General features: G+C 48.9%; 1 protein-coding gene across 3 annotated transcripts in view; it reads left to right on the top strand.

The window, feature by feature from the left end:
- The window catches only part of TMEM132D (transmembrane protein 132D), a 192079-nt gene that overhangs the window by 154213 nt on the left and 18321 nt on the right, over positions 1-19545 (top strand). For all 3 annotated transcript variants that reach the window (XM_036393398.2, XM_036393397.2, XM_054516786.1), the window contains one exon: positions 5102-5245. In XM_036393398.2, the coding sequence (XP_036249291.1) occupies positions 5102-5245 (144 nt within the window). The remainder of the gene's footprint in view (positions 1-5101; positions 5246-19545) is intronic.

Raw genomic sequence — 19545 nt, forward strand, 5'->3', positions numbered from 1 at the left:
GGTTTCCCTGCACCACCTTGTATCTAGCCCCACCAGCTGCTTCTAAAACTTGCACTTCAGCTGCCATAATCTCATCATTAAAGGTGGATTTAGGGTTTAAGAGGCGATGAAGAAACCCTTTTCCTTGCAGCCAGGGGCTGGGAGATGACTCTGCATTTCAGGTGCAAGCTCAGCTCTGCTCCAGCTCAGGGCTAATCCTGGCTCAGGGAGGGTTGGTGCCACCACCCTCAGCAGCTCCTGCTTTTCTCTTCAGCTGCTGCCTCCTGACTCCTCAAATCCCTTCTCTCTCGCTGGTTTTGTTTCCTACCCTTGCAGTGGAACAGGAGGAAAAAGCTGAGTTTGACCACATCCATGAGAATGTCAAGCATTTAGACTTTATTGGTTTAGAAGCTTACTAAATTTAAACAGAAGCATTAACATGGCCTTAGGCTCTCTTGACAGTTATAAACTCTTCCTTGGGGGGATTTCTGTAATGCTTTCTAATCAGCTTAAGGAGTTAATTAAACAGCTGTCACTTAGCTGCTTAATTCTGAGACTTGATGCTAAATAAGATTTGAAATTAGTTATGCACGACTGAAGCATGGATCCTCTGATATGGGCAAGATGGCTGCTGGTTGAGCAGGAGGCAAATCCAGGTCTTTGTACCTAAATAGTGAAAAGATTCAAGGTGGGACCCTGGATTAATGCTCTACATGCTGATGAATAGAAAATACATTGGAAATGGAGAACCTAAGGAATGTCAGAGGGGAGGGATTTTCAGGCAGCTATTCAGTCTCGTCTGTGCCTGCTCTGGACTGCAGGAGGTTTCAGGGGTCAGGTTATTCTCTCCCTGATTGCACTCTGTACATAACCCAGGGGCCAAAGTACATACTGGAACCCGAGAGGAGCATTCTTGAGTTTGGAAATGAGATCTTTAGCCTGCAGATACATTGCACTGCTCTAATGAGGAATGTCTCTGGAGATCTGCTGTGCCTCCAGAGCAGGAGTTACAGTGTCCTGGGCAGTTTTTAACCTCCTTTTCCCTGTGGATGGCAGCAGGACAAGCCCTTCTCCTGCTGAAGGCTGTGAGTGTGGTGGTGGCAGGCTGCACTTCACTGCAAGAGAGAGGCAGCAGTGCATTTCTTGGTGATGAATGCAGTGGGGTAAGCCCAGGGCGCAGTGTGGCTGGCCAGGATGCGGTGCAGGGGCTGATGAGCATTTCCAGCCAGCCCAGAGCAAACTGCCAGGGAGAGGCAGAAAGGAGCCCCTCGAGTCCCAGGCTGAGAGGGGAGCTCAGGTGCAGCTGGACCAAAGCTAAGCATGAGCCAGTCATGCACTGATTTCTTTCAAAAGTTATGTATATGCACATACACACACAAACTGTATACACAGACAACAGAAACAGACATTGGGAAAGATTTATAAAGATATTGTAAAGTCCTTTTTTTCACCCCAGGAAAGATAAGGCAAAAGATGTCTGAAGGGAAATTAAATTTCAGGCAAGCTACCTATTAAAATTGAGAAAACCTAATAGGTATTCACTTCTGCATTTCAACTTAAATTGATGCTCACTGTGTACATCTTCTGAATATGTTTCTGCTGGAGGGCTTAATATGCTCAGTTATTTAATATGAATCTCTTCAGTAAGCAAAGAACACTCACTCTGGCATCTTCTTTAAAGTATTACTGTTTATTTACCGTGGTAGCAATTTCAGAATAAAGATTACCTGGTCTTCCATTTCTATTACATGCAGAGACATGTTTTTCTCTGATTATTTCATTTTCTTATTGGAGGGTGTAAGTGAATTATAGAGCTATGCTGTGTTAATAGTTAGAGAAAGTTCAGCACCTTTTTAATAGCTGCTGAGGGAATCAACTTTTACCAGCGAGACTGTGGCTGTAGCTTTGCAAAAGTGTAACTATTCCCATCCTGAGGTGCCCTGACACCTTATCTCCTGTAATCTGTGTTAGTTATAGATAAAGAACATCATATTTCTTCAGGAGATTCCTTTTCCACTCAAGCAGCAAAAAGCAACAGTTATAAATTAGTAACTATTTAGATTTATAGCTTTTACATGCTGAGGCTCTGAACTATAAATCTCAGTGTGGCTGAGTAAGTATCGGGTTTGTTTCCTCAGAATGAAGCAGTTTTCACAAGCCTTCAGCAGGGGATGTCCAGCCCTTCCTGGCTGTTCAACAGGGGCCTGCAGGGGCATTTATTTCCCTGTGCCCTGCAGGGTGAGCTGGGTAAATGTTGGTATTTCCCTGTGCCCTCCACAGTGAGCTGGGGTCAGTGCTGGTGTTGCTGTGCCTGGGGGATGCAAAGCAGTGCCTGGAGAAGCCATCCTCGAGTCCTTCCCTGGGGAGGAGCAGAAATGTCTGCAGGCAGAGCACCCAGCTCAGTGACTGCAGGGCAGGACAGCCCAGAGTCAGGCTAGTGTCAGTGCCAGCCCAGTGTCACCCAGTGCCAGCCAGTGCCAGCTCAGTGACTGCAGGGCAGGACAGCCCAGAGTCAGGCTAGTGTCAGTGCCGGCCCAGTGTCACCCAGTGCCAGCCCAGTGTCACCCAATGCCATCTAGTGCCAGCTGGGCTGGCACAGCGCTGCCAGGTGCAGCCTCCCCAGGGGCTCTGGGCAGCAGCTCCTGGCTCAGAGGTGCTGCAGGGCAGGGCAGGGCAGTGGGCAGGGCAGTGGGCAGGGCAGCGAGCAGGGCAGGGCAGTAGCAGCAGGTGCCAGCCAGGGCAGGGCAGTGGGCAGGGCAGTGGGCAGGGCAGGGCAGTGAGCAGGGCAGGCAGTGAGCAGGGCAGGGCAGTAGCAGCAGGTGCCAGCCAGGGCAGGGCAGTGGGCAGGGCAGTGGGCAGGGCAGCGAGCAGGGCAGGGCAGTAGCAGCAGGTGCCAGCCAGGGGCAGCCATCCCTGCCCCTGGGATGCTCTCTGTGTTCAGAGCATCCAAAGGCAGCCCTGCAAAACTCAGAGACTCAGAAGAAATTCATGGAGCTTCTGAGGCTCGTTCTCAGTTAGTGGCTCCTACCAGGGGAAATTCCATTTGCCCTTGGTAAGCAGAGCTCATTAATCACGCTGCTTCAAAGGCTCGGTTATTAGAGCTCCCTTTGCTTTATGAAATAATTGTGAGGGTCACACTAATGGCTGCAGGGGAGGCAGGAGCTGTGGCTGCCTTGGGGAGCAGCTCCTGGCAGCTCAGCACGAGGTGTGAGCAGCAGCACTCAGGTGCTGTGGCCTCCAGCAGCCCCAGAGAAATGAGGTTGGTGCCCCAGTGCTGAGAGCAGGGCCTGCCCCTGCTGCTGTGACTCAGCACCTGCTAACGGTGCTTGTGCTGCCAGCTGCCCCTGCCTGCAGCTCTGCAGAGCCCATGGGAGCAGCAAAAGGTGCTGGGGAACCTGGGTGCAGAGCCCAGGCATGGGAAAAGCCACAGAACCTGGAAAGTTCATTGCAGACCTGAGAACTCAGTGCCTGAGCAGTGCATTCTGCACTGAGAGCCACAGACCTGAGTGTGCAGGCAGAAATTCTCACCCTTGGATGGATTGCAATTTAAAAATATCTGAAGGGCTTTTGTGCTGAGGGAGGGGGAGGATTTTCTTCTCAAGTTCTCTTTTTGTGAAATCCTCTTTCTCCCTTCCCTAAAGATCACAGTGAGGATGGGGCAACCTTAGCAAAGCAGCTATCAAGTGACCAGGAGGGGTTTTTCTTTCTTTAAATATTGCTTTGAGTCTGAATAAAGTGTGTCTGTTTCTTTAAGTAAGAGGAAAAGGTCTTTTTGATGTGAATACTTTAGAGGAGAAAAATCCCAGCTTCTCCCCTTTAGCCCAAGAGGCAGTAGGAGCAGTCATCATCTTCTGGTAGCTGGGTTCCAATCCCCACTCTTGTCTTCCAGGAGTAAAATCAGGTCAGTCTCAGAGCTCAGAGTGGGAGCTATTTAGATAATGAGAATTTAGCACCTGGGGGGCTTTGGGAGCCTTTATTGCACACGAGCCAGCTGAAATCAAGAGCCTCTTGTTCTACAGGATGGTCCCAGCTTCCCAGGCACAGCTCTGAAAGGCTCAGAGACCCTTCCAGAAATGAGCAGGATCTTGCAGTTAGGGGTGGGAGGACTTGGGCAGCAGTTTGTGCTCCGAGTGTCCTGGCACAGATCAGCCAGTCTGTGACACAGGTGACACCCAGGTGACAGAGAGCTCTGGTTGGTCTGATGCTCCTCAGGTAACCAGAACTCAGCACTTTTAAATAAGAACTGGTAAATCAAACGGGAGGAATGTGCTTTGCAACAGGCGCTGGTCACCACAGAGCTGGTTTTGTTTGGTGAGCCCAGACCCTCCCAGCATCCCCCCTCTGTCTGAAGGGGCTGGGTTTGCACAAACCTCTTGAACAGGTAAAGGAAGAGCTGTGGGGAGGTGCTTGCCTAGCAGGAGTCAGGGTACACCCCAGAAAACTGAGGAGGCTGTGATCCCACACTGTCCTGTGGGGCGCAGTCACTTACCCAGGACCTGAGTCTGCCTCTGGCTCCCCTGGAGGCAGGGCAGGGAAGCCAGGGTGCCTGTCAGAAGGGGCAGTGGCTCCACAGGCTCTGGGTTCTGGCCTTGCCACGATTGCATCCCCAAGGGCAGCTCCAGCCCTGCCCCTGAGCTGTGCCCGCGTGCCAGCCTGGGTGTGCAGGCAGAGGGGCACTCCCAGCACAGAGTGCCAGTGTTTGTGGGAAACCTTCCAGAAAAGGGGTAAAGCAGCAAGGCTTGAGACATTTTTAAGTGTTAATCAAGATGAGCTCAGGCTGGAGGAGTCCCTGCTGCCACATCCAGGTGTGTTTGTCCCTTTGGGGCAGGGTCACTCCAGGTGCTGGCTGCTCTGGCCCTCAGGGAACATTGATGAGACAGAAGTTAGGGCAGGACAGAAATTGGGGCGCCACAGACATCTCAGCACCCTGAGTCACAGCTGGAACCGTGGTCAGGGCTGCAGGGAGGAAATCTGCCTGTCCTGCTGGCTGCCCTGGGAACAGTCCTTGCCATGGCCGTGAGGAATTGAGGCTGAATGCAGGTGCTGCTAATCAATTAATAGCACTATATGTATATATATATATATAATGTACTAAGTGGCCTTTTGTTTTCTTTTCTCTCAGGAAGCAGAGATCCTGAACACAGCCATTCTCACTGGGAAAACAGTGGCTGTCCCTGTCAAGGTGATTTCTGTGGAAGATGATGGGACTGTGACAGATCTTGTGGACTCTGTGGAGTGCAGATCGTCAGATGAAGACGTCATTAAGGTAGGATCAGGCTGCTCCTTCCAGGGAGGCAGAGGCCCTGCAGAGCAGTGCTGTTCTCTAATGGAACAAGTCCTTTCATTTTCTGACTGCTCTGCTGCTGGAACACCAAGATTTATTATCGCTGTTACTGCTGTGTGGCTCGCTCCAGTGAAGCAACAAACCCAACACCAAATCCCAATTTTCCATGCTGCCCGTCAAGCACGTGGGGCTGTGTGACACCCCCACCTGGGGAGCATTGCCAGGGCTGACTGTCCCCGTGCCTCTGCAGCCCGTGGGCTGTGGGTGCAGAGCCCTGGCAGTGCTGCTGCCCCTTGGGGTGCCTCAGGGGTGCTTCATGGCCAGAGCCAGGGCGCAGCTCACAGGAGCCCCTGAGGCTCCTTTTGGGCTGAACTGGGGGGTCACGCTGGAGCCTCGGGGTAATCCCTGCTTCTTGGAGGCTTGCAGCCAGCGCCAGCATTACCACTGGAATCCTGTGAGGAATCAGTCCTGCACTCCTCTGTCTGCTTGGTGAGTGGTGAAGAGGAAGGAGCAGGGGCAGTGATGGGGGCAGATAAGGCACAGAGGGTTCCAGAGGTGACACAAAAGGTGCCCTGTCTGCAGCAGCTTTGATCTTCTCACAAACTCTCTGTGGCTGTCACTCGAGAAGAGGAAACAAGAGTTGCGGCTGCTAATGAAAGTTAATATTGAATTTATTTTATATTATTTTTATAACCAGCATGTCCCAAAGCAATCACAAGCCCTCCAGGACCCCCTCCCAGTGGAGGAAATGGAATTCCCAGTGGTGTACATGGTTTGTCCTGAGCTATCTCTTCTGACAAAAAAAAATTGCAATTTCTATGCGCATTGGACTTGTTTTAAATAATTTTGTCATGGTAATTTCTTATACATGAGATGAACCCCAGGAATTTCAAAGTTTAGTATTTGTTATGCTTCTCTTTTAGAATCTTCTCAGTGTCCCTGCTTACCTGATTAGCCACCATGTTGGTATTTTCTGATTAAATGTGTCTTTCTGGCTGTATTATTAGGAACCTTTGGGCTTTGGGGTTTTTTCTCTTCTGTGAAGCCTTTTTGGATCTGGTAAATCTGCCAAATATAGCAAATTGTTGGACTTAATTTAGATTTGGAAACAGAAGGAAATTATTTGTCCTTATGTTGTGGGAGCTAATGGACCAAGTCCTTACTAACTCACTCATCTTCTATTTCATTTTCTTAGTGAATTGGAAAAAAACAGATTTTAAAGCAAACACATAATTTGGAAGAGGTAAAACAGCAGTTTTGCATTCTGGTGTTTGAGCCGTTGCCTTAGGAACACGAGTGTCCCAGTGAGCGCTGGTGTCTGTGGTTCATTCCCGTCCCCAGCCCGTGAGCAGCGCTGTTGGTGACAGCCCCGGCCCACAGCAGGCTGGCACCGCGGGGATCAGGACACTGTGCACCCCTCCTCAGCAGCACAGAGCGTTCTGCACAGCTGAAATGAGCTGCCAGTTTAAAGGGAGCTCTCAATTGAAAATGTGTCTGGAGTTTGCAGTTTACCTGCTCTGGTTCAGAGCAAGCCTTGTTCCCAGGCACCTAATGAAGATAAAGATATATAATTACTGGCCAGCCTTCAGCATGCAGCAGTAATTAGAGTTCCTGTTCTCTGGGCAGCAGAGTGGGGAATAGAAAATGGAAGAAAAACCTGCTTAAGATGCCCATTGAAATATAAAGATTAAGATTACATTTCTTTGGGTCTTTACTGTTGCTGTTTTTCAATGCAGCTGTCAAGTAGCATCTAACAGATTGATTATGTCTTCGTGGCTTAGCTTTTATTCCTGGTTTTTTGGTGTTGATTAATGATGAGGTTAAGCTCATTTTCCTTGCAGAATGAGGGTACCTCATTCTTCTTTTCGTTTCAGGGTCCACATTTATTACTCACTTCTTTCATCTGAAACTTCAAAGAACTTTAAAGAGCTGTTCCAAACTCTGCACTGACTCTTTTTGTGCCAAACTGCACCGACCTGAACCTGGTTGAATATGTCAGAGCAGAATTTAGTCCACTGAAACAATATTTTTGTTGACAAATGATTATCAGAAATTACTTGGTCCAGCCTGACAGAATAACCAAAAAATGGAGGTGTGTTATAGCCTGTGTTTCACTAATGAGGACTGAGACACAGAAAAGCTAAGGTGTGAATTTCAGAGTGCTGTCAAGTACTGACCATTTGTGGATAGTAAAACTCCTACTAATGGGAAAAAAGAAAGATTTTTGAGCAGACTTTTATTTTTGCTGAGTTTTTAGTAAAGAATAAACTCTCAAGATGATTTTAATCAAGAATAAGGAGAGAAGAAATATCAGCTTCTTTTAATCTTTCATTTTGAAAAGACATTTTTGTTTCCAAATGCCCATTTTCTTGAAGGCTCAACAAAGCCTGGAAGTTTCCAAAGCAACACTTTCCAGTGCTCTGGCTTTTCAGTTCGACGAGTTAATGGAAAATCTGCATTTGGTTACCCTGAAACGAAAACTGCTTTTTGTTCATTTTGTTTGATCAGACACCTGAAAGCTGCCAGAAGTCACCCAGTGCTGGAGGCAGCCCTGGGAGCAGGATTCGGCTGCTGTGCCCCTTTTTTGGGCTGTGCTGTGCATTTCCTAGAGGGCTCCTTTTGAAATCGGCGTCACCCAACGCTGTGTGCTTTCCTCCAGAAGCCCTGCAGCTGATGGGTTTGATTTCCCCCTGCAGCTGATGGGTTTGATTTCCCCCTGCAGCTGATGGGTTTGATTTCCCCCTGCAGCTGATGGATTGGATTTCCCCCTGCAGCTGATGGATTGGATTTCCCCCTGCAGCTGATGGATTGGATTTCCCCTGCAGGCTGGGCTTTGCCTGGGGGCAGGGAGCTGCTGGGCCCAGGGGCTGGAAGGGCTCGGTGTTGCTGCTGGCATCCTTGGCACAGCCTGGGCACTACCCCAGAGCCCTGCAGGGTGCCCAGAGTGGCCTTCCCTGGGATTTCCCTCTCCCAGAATCACTGAAACACTGAATCACACGCAATCACACGCAATCACACGCAATCACACGCAATCACACGCAATCACAGAATCACACAGTCAACAATCACAGAATCACACACAATCACACACAATCACACAATCACAGAATCACACGCAATCACACACAATCACACACAATCACAGAATCACACAGTCACACAATCACAGAATCACACACAATCACACACAATCACAGAATCACACAGTCACACAATCACAGAATCACACACAATCACACACAATCACACAATCACAGAATCACACGCAATCACACAATCACACGCAATCACACACAGTCACACAATCACACACAGTCACACACAGTCACACACAATCACACACAATCACACACAATCACACACAATCACACAATCACACAGAATCACATGCAATCACACAATCACACACAGTCACACAATCACACACAGTCACACACAGTCACACACAATCACACAATCACACACAGTCACACACAATCACACACAATCACACAATCACAGAACCAGAATTCACAGAATCACAGAATCCCCAGGTTGGAAGAGACCTTTCAAGACCATCGAGCCCAGCCCAGCCCCAGCACCTCAGCCAAACCCTGGTCCCCAGTGCCACATCCAGGCTTTGTTAAACACACCCGGGGATGGGGACTCCACCACCTCCCTGGGCAGCCATCCCAGTTCTTTTCACCCTTTAAATGACCTTTTCCTGTACCCAAGCTGTATTCTCTCCCTTGGCCAGCTTCCCCAGCGCTGTGCAGCCTGTGTGGGGCCGGCCTGGCTCTGTGCTGGCCCTCTGCAGGGTCTGGTGTCCCTGGCTGTCCCTGGCTGTGCTGTGCAGGGATGCTGGTCCCCCCTGCTCCCCAGGACGCTGCTGCAGCCACAGCTCCATCGTGGGCACTCATTTCTGGTCCAGGGAAGGGCTGGCAGCTGCTCTGCTCTGACACTTTGGAGTGTATTAGAGGGGAGAGCAGCACACTTGGCAATTTGTAAAATATTACTGCAGGCTAATAAATCTTTCACTAACACTTAGTGTGGCTTTATCAGTGGCAAAATAACATCTTTTAACCATGTGACAGACTTTACAGAAGCTGAAGTGTCAGAGCATGTGAAGTAGCCTGAAGCAGACAGTGTTTTAAAGCATGAAACTTTTAACAGCTGTTCCTTTTCTCCCTGACTCTGGTGCACTTCAGGGAGAAGTTGAGCTCTTCTAAAGTCACTGGTGTGACAGAGTAAAGGATCAAAGGGAGCAGAGAATGGAGTCAGGATGCTCTCTGCTCCTGGCTCACCTGGCAGCTGCAGTGCTGCAGATCTCCGAGCTCCTGGTGGTGCTGGGTCCCTGAGGTCTCAGTGTCCAGCTGGAAAGGGCCAGGGCGAGCTCCCATGGGGGCACTGACACACAGAACCCTCCAGGCAGGGCTGCACGAGTCACCCCGGGCTCCCTGTGCCTTGAGAGATCTTCAGTGAAGATCCAGGTTGTGCCATGATTTTCCACAATAGAAAGGGATTTCTCCCACCAGCTGAACTGCCTTATTCCAGCCCCAAAAAATTTTGATCCATCTTGGAAACAATCTTGATTTAAGTCAGCAAATGTATGTTTTTATTTTCTGCAATGTCTAAACATTTCATTTTGATAGAAAATGATGAAATCATGTCCTGTCATTTCAACTCAGTTTCAATATTCCTGACATCAGAATCCATCTGACCTTTTCACCTTAGGAAGGAGCAGCTTTAAAAATGAAAATGCTTTTTGTGCCCTGCTCTAGGAATACAGGACACAGAAAAATGCACTGTCAAAACGAAGAGTTGTAATAAGAACTGTAGAGTTCAGTTCATGTGCTGCTGGTGCTGCTTATGAAGGGAGAAGGCACAATTTTAATCTCTCTCTGGTATGAAAAACAGACGTGGCAAAGATGAATTCTGAATGTGGAACCAATACAACAGCCTTGCACCTCCCAGGAATTGTCTGGAACTCACCTAAAGCTGTTGGAGTTACTGGATTTGTCTCTTTCATATTCTGCCAATTCATCATTCTGATGTGAGCCTTGGGAAGGAACGAGGTTTCTGTGGTGTTGTTTGCCTTTTTGTAATCATAATCATCCATGCTGAAAACCCCAGTGGGGCTGCCACAGTCACTGTTGCCTGCACCTCCTTTATGTTTTTGAAAGGCTATGAGCTTATAAGATAAAAAAACTTCTCTGTAATGGAAAAAAAAAACCCCAAATAATTTCTGAGTTGAGGCTTCTTCAGAATTCTCCAGAAGATACCCAGGAATCTGGGGTTTTGTGCTTCATGGGAAAAAATACGAGTGGAAGGGGTTGGTGTTGCTAAAATAAAAATACATGTGACATCTTTACAACTAGAAACACACGTGAGATCTTTACAACTAGAAACACACCTGACATCTTTTCAGCTGATTCAGATGTGCTCAATTCCAAGGACTGTGTCAGTATTTGCTGAGGGTGGGGCTCATCTTCTGGAGTTAGTAGAGAAATGCTGGTCAGAGCTGGGGTGCCCTGAAGATCAGCTATGGGATCCTTGCAGGGCTCCCAGGGCTCTCAAAGGCAGCTGGGTGACTCTGGACATTTATCTGTGCAGGAGAAGGGGAGGCTGGGGTTGATAGGCTGTAATGAACCTGAATTTTTCATGCTGTCCTGCTCGGCCTTTGCTCTAATGAAGGAAGGAAGGAATCATGCTCTAATGGTTCAAGCTGGGATGGGATTTTAGGCGTTGCAGGTTCTAATAAGGGCTCAGCCTGCACACAGCCTGTGACACTCGATTTTCATTTCTCCTTAACAAGAGTGCACAACAATTGGATGTCCTGGGTGGTTTCTGAGGTGCTGCACTGAAGGGTGACAGTGTGGGCTCTGGCATTCAGCTGGGCCATTGTGGGCCTGGTTGATCTGAGCTGTCTCAGCAGACACACAAAAGGTGTCATGGGGCTGAATTACCCTGGCAGACAAAGAGCATTAATGCTAAATCCCCCAAGAGTGCTTTGGGATGTAAAATGTAATGTATGAGCATCCTCATTAGGGCTGTTAATAACATCCATAACCCTAACTAGGACAGAGCACAGGCTCTCTAGAAATCTCCTGTTCAATGTCACTTAATCACAGCCCATCACAAATTCTGTCATGATAAAACATCAGTGGCTGAGTAAGGAAGGATTTAGAAATATTTTCAGATTTCTTATGTAACAGACTCTGTGCAGGTCAGTTGACTGAAGGTTTCTTCTCTTTTATTCACTGTCTGGACCATTTTGCATTTCTTTTAGGATGGTGACTTTTGGTTACCCATGTACTTTTTCTCTTTGCAGTTATATAAACAATTATGCAGTACTTAGGGATTTCAAGAGAAAAGGAAGTAAACCAGTCAAACACATCTGAGAAGTGCTGGAGGTACCAGGAGCTCCCTGGGTGCAGTTTGTTAGCAGAGATGATTGTGTGTAGCACTTCTCACTGTGCTTTACCTGTGTGACCTGGGGCTGGCTTTCTTTGTGGGACACTCCAGAGCCCTTGGTTTCCCCATCAGCTGCCCACAGAAATGCTGGACAGCTCTCCTGTTTCAGCCTTGGTTTGCAGCATCCTGTTGAACTGGTTATTGGATGACAAGCCTGATTTCTGAATCAATTTAGGTATTCAAATCAAATCAATTTAATTGCAAATTAGAAACCTAAGCACCTACAAAAAGTGGCTTTAATGGCTCTTCAATTTTGACTAAAAGTGTAACTGTGTATTTAGAGCAGGTGGGTATTATACAAAGCTGATATTTTCTCCCAACTTAAATAATCTGTTCCTTATAATAACTATTAAAATAATGTGATTATTTGCAAGCAGGTAATTGTTTTGTAGCTGTAAAGGGGGTTTGTTTGAGTAAATTTAGGGCATCTTCTTTAGACTTGGGGATTTGAGTGCTCTCAGCAATTTCTTGGAGCATTTGTGAGCGTGTGAAAAGCTGCTGCAGTGTTCGAGACTTTGTGAGACCTGGAGCTGCTAGCAGAATGGAATCTGTGAATGTGACGTTCCATTACATGCTCCATTTCATTCCACTGAGAGGCAGAGAGGGAGAAGTGAAACTTCAGTGATGAGGGGAAGTATCCTTGGCCCTGGTGAGGAGGCTTCTAGAGGCACAGTGGATGGTACTAAATTATATTTTATGCATTGTCTGTGAGCATTATACTAATTGCACTTGGCTGTCAGTAAAAGAAGCCAGTCTCACATGCACCCACACATACAACTTGTGTTAATGACTGGATCTCATTGCTGCCACTGCAAATCCCAGTGTAACCCGGTGTGGTTAATGGGATTGCTGTGCCTTTATGGGATGAGGAGAGGAGGAGTTCCTGCCTGGACTGTTTGTGTCTGAGCAGGGCTCTGCTGGCTCTGCTCAGCTGGGAGCCAACAGCAGCCACAGCCAATTGCACTCGTTCGGTGCCACCACCGTGTCTGCCCGTGTTCCTTGAGAGCTCTCCACACTCTCCGGTGATGCTGAGCTGAGCTTCAGGCCTGTAACAAATCTTGAAAGGCAGCGTTTCCCCAGGGCTCAGAATCCCATCCCAGGAGTTCACAGGGGCTGCAGAGGAGCAGCACAGCCCCTCTGGCAGGGCAGTGCCTGCACTCTGCTGATTTCTGAAGACACCTTGACAAGTGGCTCTGCTGCAAATGGTGCCCTTTGTTCCCAGGCTGAACAATGTGTGTGCCTGATCTCACCTGGAGCTCCCTGAGCAGACTGGGCTGGGCACATTCCCCGATCCTTTCTCTGAGCTGGGTGCAGTGTGGTTAATAACCTCCTCGTGGACTCTGCAGCTCCTGAGCTCACAGCTATCATCTGATCTCCAGCAAGGCTCAGTGCTGACAGGATTTCCTTCGCAGGCTCCTTGGTTGTTTTGTTGCTGTTGAGTGGATAAAACGAGACACTGAATATCATAAGGTGTGCTCAACACACGAAAACTGCAGGAAAGACATTTCTGAGAAAGGCAAAGGAATGGGGTGGCCCCAGTGTGTCATTGTCTGAGGGAGGATTTCCTTCCCTGAGCAGCACAGGCAGCAGTGAGGGAAGAGCCTGGTCCAGGCTGGTGGGGCCAGTGTGTCCTGGAGCCAGTCCCAGTCTGGCCAGAGTGTGCTGGAGACCTGAGGGCACTGCAGGCTGCCCTGGGTTCTGGTGCTTTTAGCCCCGGCAGCAGAATGAGCCAGGCTTCCCTGGAGCTGGGTTTCCCTGAGCCCAGCCTGGCCCTGTGCTCAGGAGCTGCCCCTGCAGTGACCAGGGCAGGGACCTGGAGCAGCTCCTGTGGCTCCTGGGCCTTCAGAGCAGGACAGGGGTGGGCAGAGCAGGGCCAGCCTGAGCAGAGTCTCTGAGGTGGAGCTCTGACATATTCCATGCTGCTGAAGGAAGAAAACAAGGAAAAGCCTTGCTGGAAAGAACCTGACTGTGTCCGTGGGTGTCAGGGCAGAACAGAGGCCAACTGCAGGGGCAGGATTTCCTTGCACAGATATCAAATGAGTGCCAGCCTCCCGTGGAACAGACCCAGCTCCAGGATCTCCCACTTGGGAATGCTCTGCTCCACTAAAACCTACCTAGCCTGGGGCTTTCATCAGGCCTTCCATTTGTTAGAGGCATTTTTTACCCTTTCACGTGCAATGTAGCCTGAAATACAGAAAAGAGCAGTTCCTAATTAAACTCCTGCCTAAATCCATTGTAGTTTCTGAAGCCATTGAGACAGGGAGATGAAAAGAACCTTAATGATCCCAATATGTAAATAGAGATGTAAAAGTTTGTTTGGAGGAATGAAGGTTGGAGGCCAGATAGGAAACCAAACATTAAGCCTCTTGGTGGAAATTGAATCACTGCATTAGTTATCATGGATTTTCATAAAAATAAAGTAATAATGCACATCCAAGTTTCAGTTCGTAAATACGAAGTGACAGCATCTGAGTAAGGCACTGAAATTATATTATAGACCTAAAAAAGAATAATAGAGGAAATTGAGAAAGCATAAGAGGGAGTTGTAATAGAATTGGGCATTGGTATAAATACAAATCATGAAAGGGAGATTGATTTAGTGAATGATGAAACTCAGGAACTCGAGGTGTTAAAAAGATCATCTGCTCATGTGGTAAGGAATGCCTAAGGCTGCACAACTTTTAGCTGAAACAGCCAGATTTGCTTAAGGTAGATAAACTTTGAAATTGTGTGAGGAATAATGTATTGCCAGGGAGCTTGCTTCTGCAGGGCACAGCTGCTGTATTAAGGAAATTGCCTTTTCTCATCAATTTAGTCAGAAATTGTACAAGGAGTTCTGGGAATGGGAATTGCTGTTTCCAAGGAGCCTCCACAGGGACGTTCCTTGGCAGGCAGCAGTGGGGCCTGCAGGGAGCCCTGGTGGTGGGTGGGTGTCCAGGCTGTTCTCTGGTGGCTTTGTGGCCCTGGCAGAGGAAGGAGAGCCCCAGATCCTGTGCGTGGTGGCTCCCCCGAGGGTCTGCTCGTGTGCAGGGATGTGCTCAGCTGGTGGAAGCCTTGCAGGAGTGAAACCCACCCAGCTCTGCCTGCAGAGGGATGGAAACCTGCCCCTGGCTGAGGGAAAGGCTCGGAGATCCAGGGGGATCCTCCTCTGGAACCTCCTCTCCACATCTGAGGGGACAGAACAACTCTTTTGGGGCTGAAACCAGCAAATTGGAACTGCAGCTTTGTCCTGAAGGGATGAGTATCTCCACACTGAGATTTGCAGCAGTCATAGTTCTCTTGCAAATATCACATCTCCATTTCCTTCTCCTTCCTTTGTATGGAATCCTGCCTTCCAAACCAATGGCAAGAAAAGGATGAAGGACCCTGTTCTTGCCCTCTGTACCTCAGTCCACTGGATTTTGGATTTTGCACATCCACACACAGAGGTTGGGTGGGACAGCAGAGAGGAGTCTGGGGAAGAGCTCTGCACATCCTGTAATCAGCTTTTCTCTTCTTTCCATGCTGGGCATCACCCCTGCTTCTGAAAAAGAAACCTGAATAATCTTAGGGAGTCCAGAGCATCCTCCTGAGGCAGACAGCCCTCGTCCACCCCTGGGGATTGGTCAGCCATGAGACTTTGTCATTGCCATCATCAGTTGCCAAGGCCAGAATGTGCAGGGTGTGTCAGCACAACATGCACTTTGTGTTCAGATGGAGCCTCTTTTAGAGGCTGGCTGTTCTTTCCTCCTGCTTGTTTGGAGATAGTTCAGATATCAAGCTTCAGGACTCAGCTCAATTTCCCAGTAAATAGATCCGTGCTATGAGTGCTTGTCAGGATGGAAGGAGTGTGAAAGCATTTGAAAGATCAAAGCAGCATGACTCCCATCAGAGTCAATGGGAACAAGCAGCTAAAATCTTACAAAATGCTTTCAAATTATCCTCCACCTTCAATTCCCTAGCCTCCCTGAAACCAGCTCCTGAAATCTTTTATTGAATGTGTTCTCTTGTCATTTCTTTGCAATGAAAGGAGGCTTGGAGGAGCTGTGGGCTCAGGTTGGCAGAGATCCTCTGCCTGCCCTGCTGTGCCACCCTGGGCTGCTCTGGCAGCTGGGGCACAGCTGGGCTCTGTTACCTGGTTTGGGAGAAAAGCTGATGTCCCTGTCCTCTGCAGGGGCCTTGGGCATGTTCTGAGGGCTCTGTGTGCTCTGGGGTGCCAGAGCCAAGCCCTGAGCCCCAGGGCTGTGTCTGAGCAGGGGCCTTGGGCATGTTCTGAGAGCTCTGTGTGCTCTGGGGTGCCAGAGCCAAGCCCTGAGCCCCAGGGCTGTGTCTGAGCAGGGGCCTTGGGCATGTTCTGAGAGCTCTGTGTGCTCTGGGGTGCCAGACCAAGCCCTGAGCCCCAGGGCTGTGTCTGAGCTGTTCTTTGCCCTGGCCAGGCCTGGCACTGCCCCTTTGGGCACATTTGTATTGGGAGAGCTCCTGCAGCATCTCCCAGCAGCACTGAGCCTCGGTGCAGGAGCTGCAGGGCCCGTCAGAGCCGCCCTGTGACACGAGCAGCCATGAATAAAACACTGATGAATAAACAGAGCACAAAACTCCTTCTCTGAGGTCAAATGGCAGAGATGAAATAGAAACTGCATCTCTGCAGTCCTCACCTGGACTTCTACCCATTCCACAAGTGTGGGCTTGCTGATAAGTCTTTCTGGACTGTGTGAGAGGAGATGTTTCTGGCCTGGCTTTCCTATTTATGCTAAATGTAGCTGTTTTCATTGTTTGTTTGATTATTCTCCAACATCACAGTAATGAGACTTCATTTCTCATCCCAGATAGCACTTGCAGATAACATTGCCCAGCACTTTGTGGCCATGGGAGAGCTTTGTAAACAGTAAATTCCTTCACTCCCACAATGAGGATAATGCTGTCTGTGCTAGAGAAATAGGTGTTTCTATGAAAAATGCACACAGGGACACACATTTATGTCATGAGCACTGAGCCCTCACTCTGATGTGCTTTACAAAGTGTTGTCAGGAGGTTTTTTTGCAGAATGCTGAAATGCTGTTAGATAATGGGAGTAGTTCAAATATAAAATGTTCATCAGCAGCACCATTGTTGTTATTATTTTACTTGACTCTGCAAAGAGAGACACAGAAATGAAACTATTGATCCATAGTGATTGCACTGTCCTAAACCAGGCTTTTGTTTAGCTGTCTGAGGAAAACAGGATGCCTTTTCTTCCATCTTCTTAATATGTTTTTTTCCTTGAATCTTCTTGATTTAATGCAGTGTGATAAATTTTCAGGCAGTGGTTTGTCTTGCACGTCAGGATGCTTCACAACTAATGCTATAAATACAGGTGGGAACGATATCTTTAGCAATTTCTCACATCTAAGAAGGGAAGAAGGAAGTTTGAAGTAATATTTACTTGGTGCACTGCAAACTTGTTTACCTGCATGCCAGCCCCATAAATTGGCAAACTCTAGTGCCCTGGTGTGATCAGGAGGGTGCTGAGCACACTCTGCTCTGCCCTCTCTGGAAGTTCAGCCAGCTGGGAGGGGAGGATGCCACAGGGCTGTGCTCTGCTGCCTCTGGTACTGTGCAAAGCACATCTCCCACTGCAGCAGGGCCTTTTGCTTTTGTGATCAATATTGAATCTGAGCAACAAAGATGAAATACTTGTGTCCTTTTTTACCCAGAAAAACTGCATTTCTCGTAGATGGCATGCATGGACTACAGACAGGAAAAGTTGTGCATCCCTTATCTCACTATAAGGTATAAAAATCATTGGAATTTTCCAACTGAAAGGAGCATGAAAAAGAGATTAAAAGAGCGACATCCTGACAACTTCCAGCTATGGAAAACATTCTCGAAAGTCATTTGTGTGAGCAGTTAGAAATGTTACTGCAGTTGTTAATTATCATCTCAGCCCTCAGTGGTCCCTGGAGTCTTTAGTCAGATCCTGTCTAGTTCAAATTCTTTTCTGCACTGATGTCACCAGGCCAATCTTCCCCATCCTGCACTTAATTGTTTCTATCCAGCTTTGTACTTCGCCCTTACCTTTCTTCAATCTCATCTATTTATTTCAGATAGTTTTCCACACCACAAAGATCCTTTTGAATTCTAAGCTTGTTCTCCAGAGAACTTCTAACCCCTCCCAGCTTGGCATCATCTGCAAATTTAATGAAATTAATTAAATGAAAATTAAATGAAAGGCTCGCATTGACTTCAAGGGGCACTGGAGTGAACCCAACCTGTCTTACATCTTTCACAAGTGGTTCAAGTGAAATACACTTATTGCTTCACAGGCCGTTTCTGTAAGGGAGGAAGACGGATGCATGTTGAATAATTCAGGGTCCTCGTTGCTGACTGAGAGAGATTTAACTAATTTGTCAAAATAATGACCCCTGTTCACGGCAGGGAGCAAGGGCTTTGGATGCTGCAGTTCCCAGAGAGGGGCTGGAGCAGCCTGGCTCAGCTCAGCCCCTCGGGATCAGGGGATCCCAAGGGCAGGGCAGGGCAGGGCAGGCAGAGGAGCTGCTGCCAGGGCAGCCAGGCTGCACACGGGGGTGGCACTGAGCCCAGCCCGGTGCCATGGGGCCCTGTGGCACAGCTCAGAGCCCTCCCTGCTCTCAGGGCACCCACACATGGCACAGAGGGAGGGGAGCTGCTGTGGTGGCTCAGGGGAGCGCAGGAATGCCCTCCCTGCTCGGTGTCCCCTCTGTGCTCCGTGTCCCCTCTGTGCTCGGTGTCCCCTCCTTTCCCTGCTCGGTGTCCCCTCTCTGCTCAGTGTCCTTTCCATGCTCGGTGTCCCCTCTGTGCTCAGTGTCCCCTCCCTGCTCAGTGTCCCCTCTGTGCTCGGTGTCCCCTCTCTGCTCGGTGTCCCCTCCTTTCCCTGCTCAGTGTCCCCTCTGTGCTCGGTGTCCTTTCCCTGCTCAGTGTCCCCTCCTTTCCCTGCTCGGTGTCCCCTCTCTGCTCGGTGTCCCCTCTCTGCTCGGTGTCCCCTCTGTGCTCAGTGTCCCCTCTCTGCTCGGTGTCCTTTCCATGCTCGGTGTCCCCTCTGTGCTTGGTGTCCCCTCTGTGCTCAGTGTCCCCTCTCTGCTCGGTGTCCTTTCCATGCTCGGTGTCCCCTCTGTGCTCAGTGTCCCCTCCCTGCTCGGTGTCCCCTCTCTGCTCGGTGTCCCCTCTGTGCTCAGTGTCCCCTCTGTGCTCAGTGTCCCCTCTGTGCCCAGTGTCCCCTCCCTGCTCACTGTGGTGCAGGGTCTCTCTGTCACTCCAGTGCAGACTCTGGAGTCCCTTCCACAGCAAGGGAGGCTTGGGAGCATCCTCTGGCTCTGCAGCCTGTCGGTACTGGCAGCTTTCATCTGGCACTTGTGTGTTGTGGCTGCTGTTGGAGCACAGCCCTGCTTATTTATGCTTCTCTGCAAGTGATTCTTGGCTTAAAAAGGCGTAGGGCTCTCAGAAATTTTTCATGCTTTGCTGTTGCGTTATTTTCCCCCTGTCACTTCAAAGTGTTGGCCAACTTTCCAGAGCCTGCCGTGTGTGCATGAGTATATGTATATTGCAATAGATTTTTCCTTTTTTTCCTAAGTTGTGATGTTGGATATCTGAACACTTGCCAGAGGAGTAGAACCAGACTTTTCCTGGGCAAACTCTGTGGCAGAAAGAGAACTGGATCCTTAACTCTTTGAAGTCCTCCTGTTACCAAGATGGAAATCTCTTTGTCCTTGCAGCTCTGAAGTCTGCCATTGCTGAGACATTTCATCTCCCTTAGGCTGTGCTGAAGTGGCTGAAGGGCAGTGCCCTTGCTGGGGTGGTGTCTGAGTTCCACAGGTGATGCCAGCAGTGTTTGGCCA

Source organism: Molothrus ater, chromosome 18 (assembly GCF_012460135.2).
Source record: "Molothrus ater isolate BHLD 08-10-18 breed brown headed cowbird chromosome 18, BPBGC_Mater_1.1, whole genome shotgun sequence".
Lineage (NCBI taxonomy): Eukaryota > Metazoa > Chordata > Aves > Passeriformes > Icteridae > Molothrus > Molothrus ater.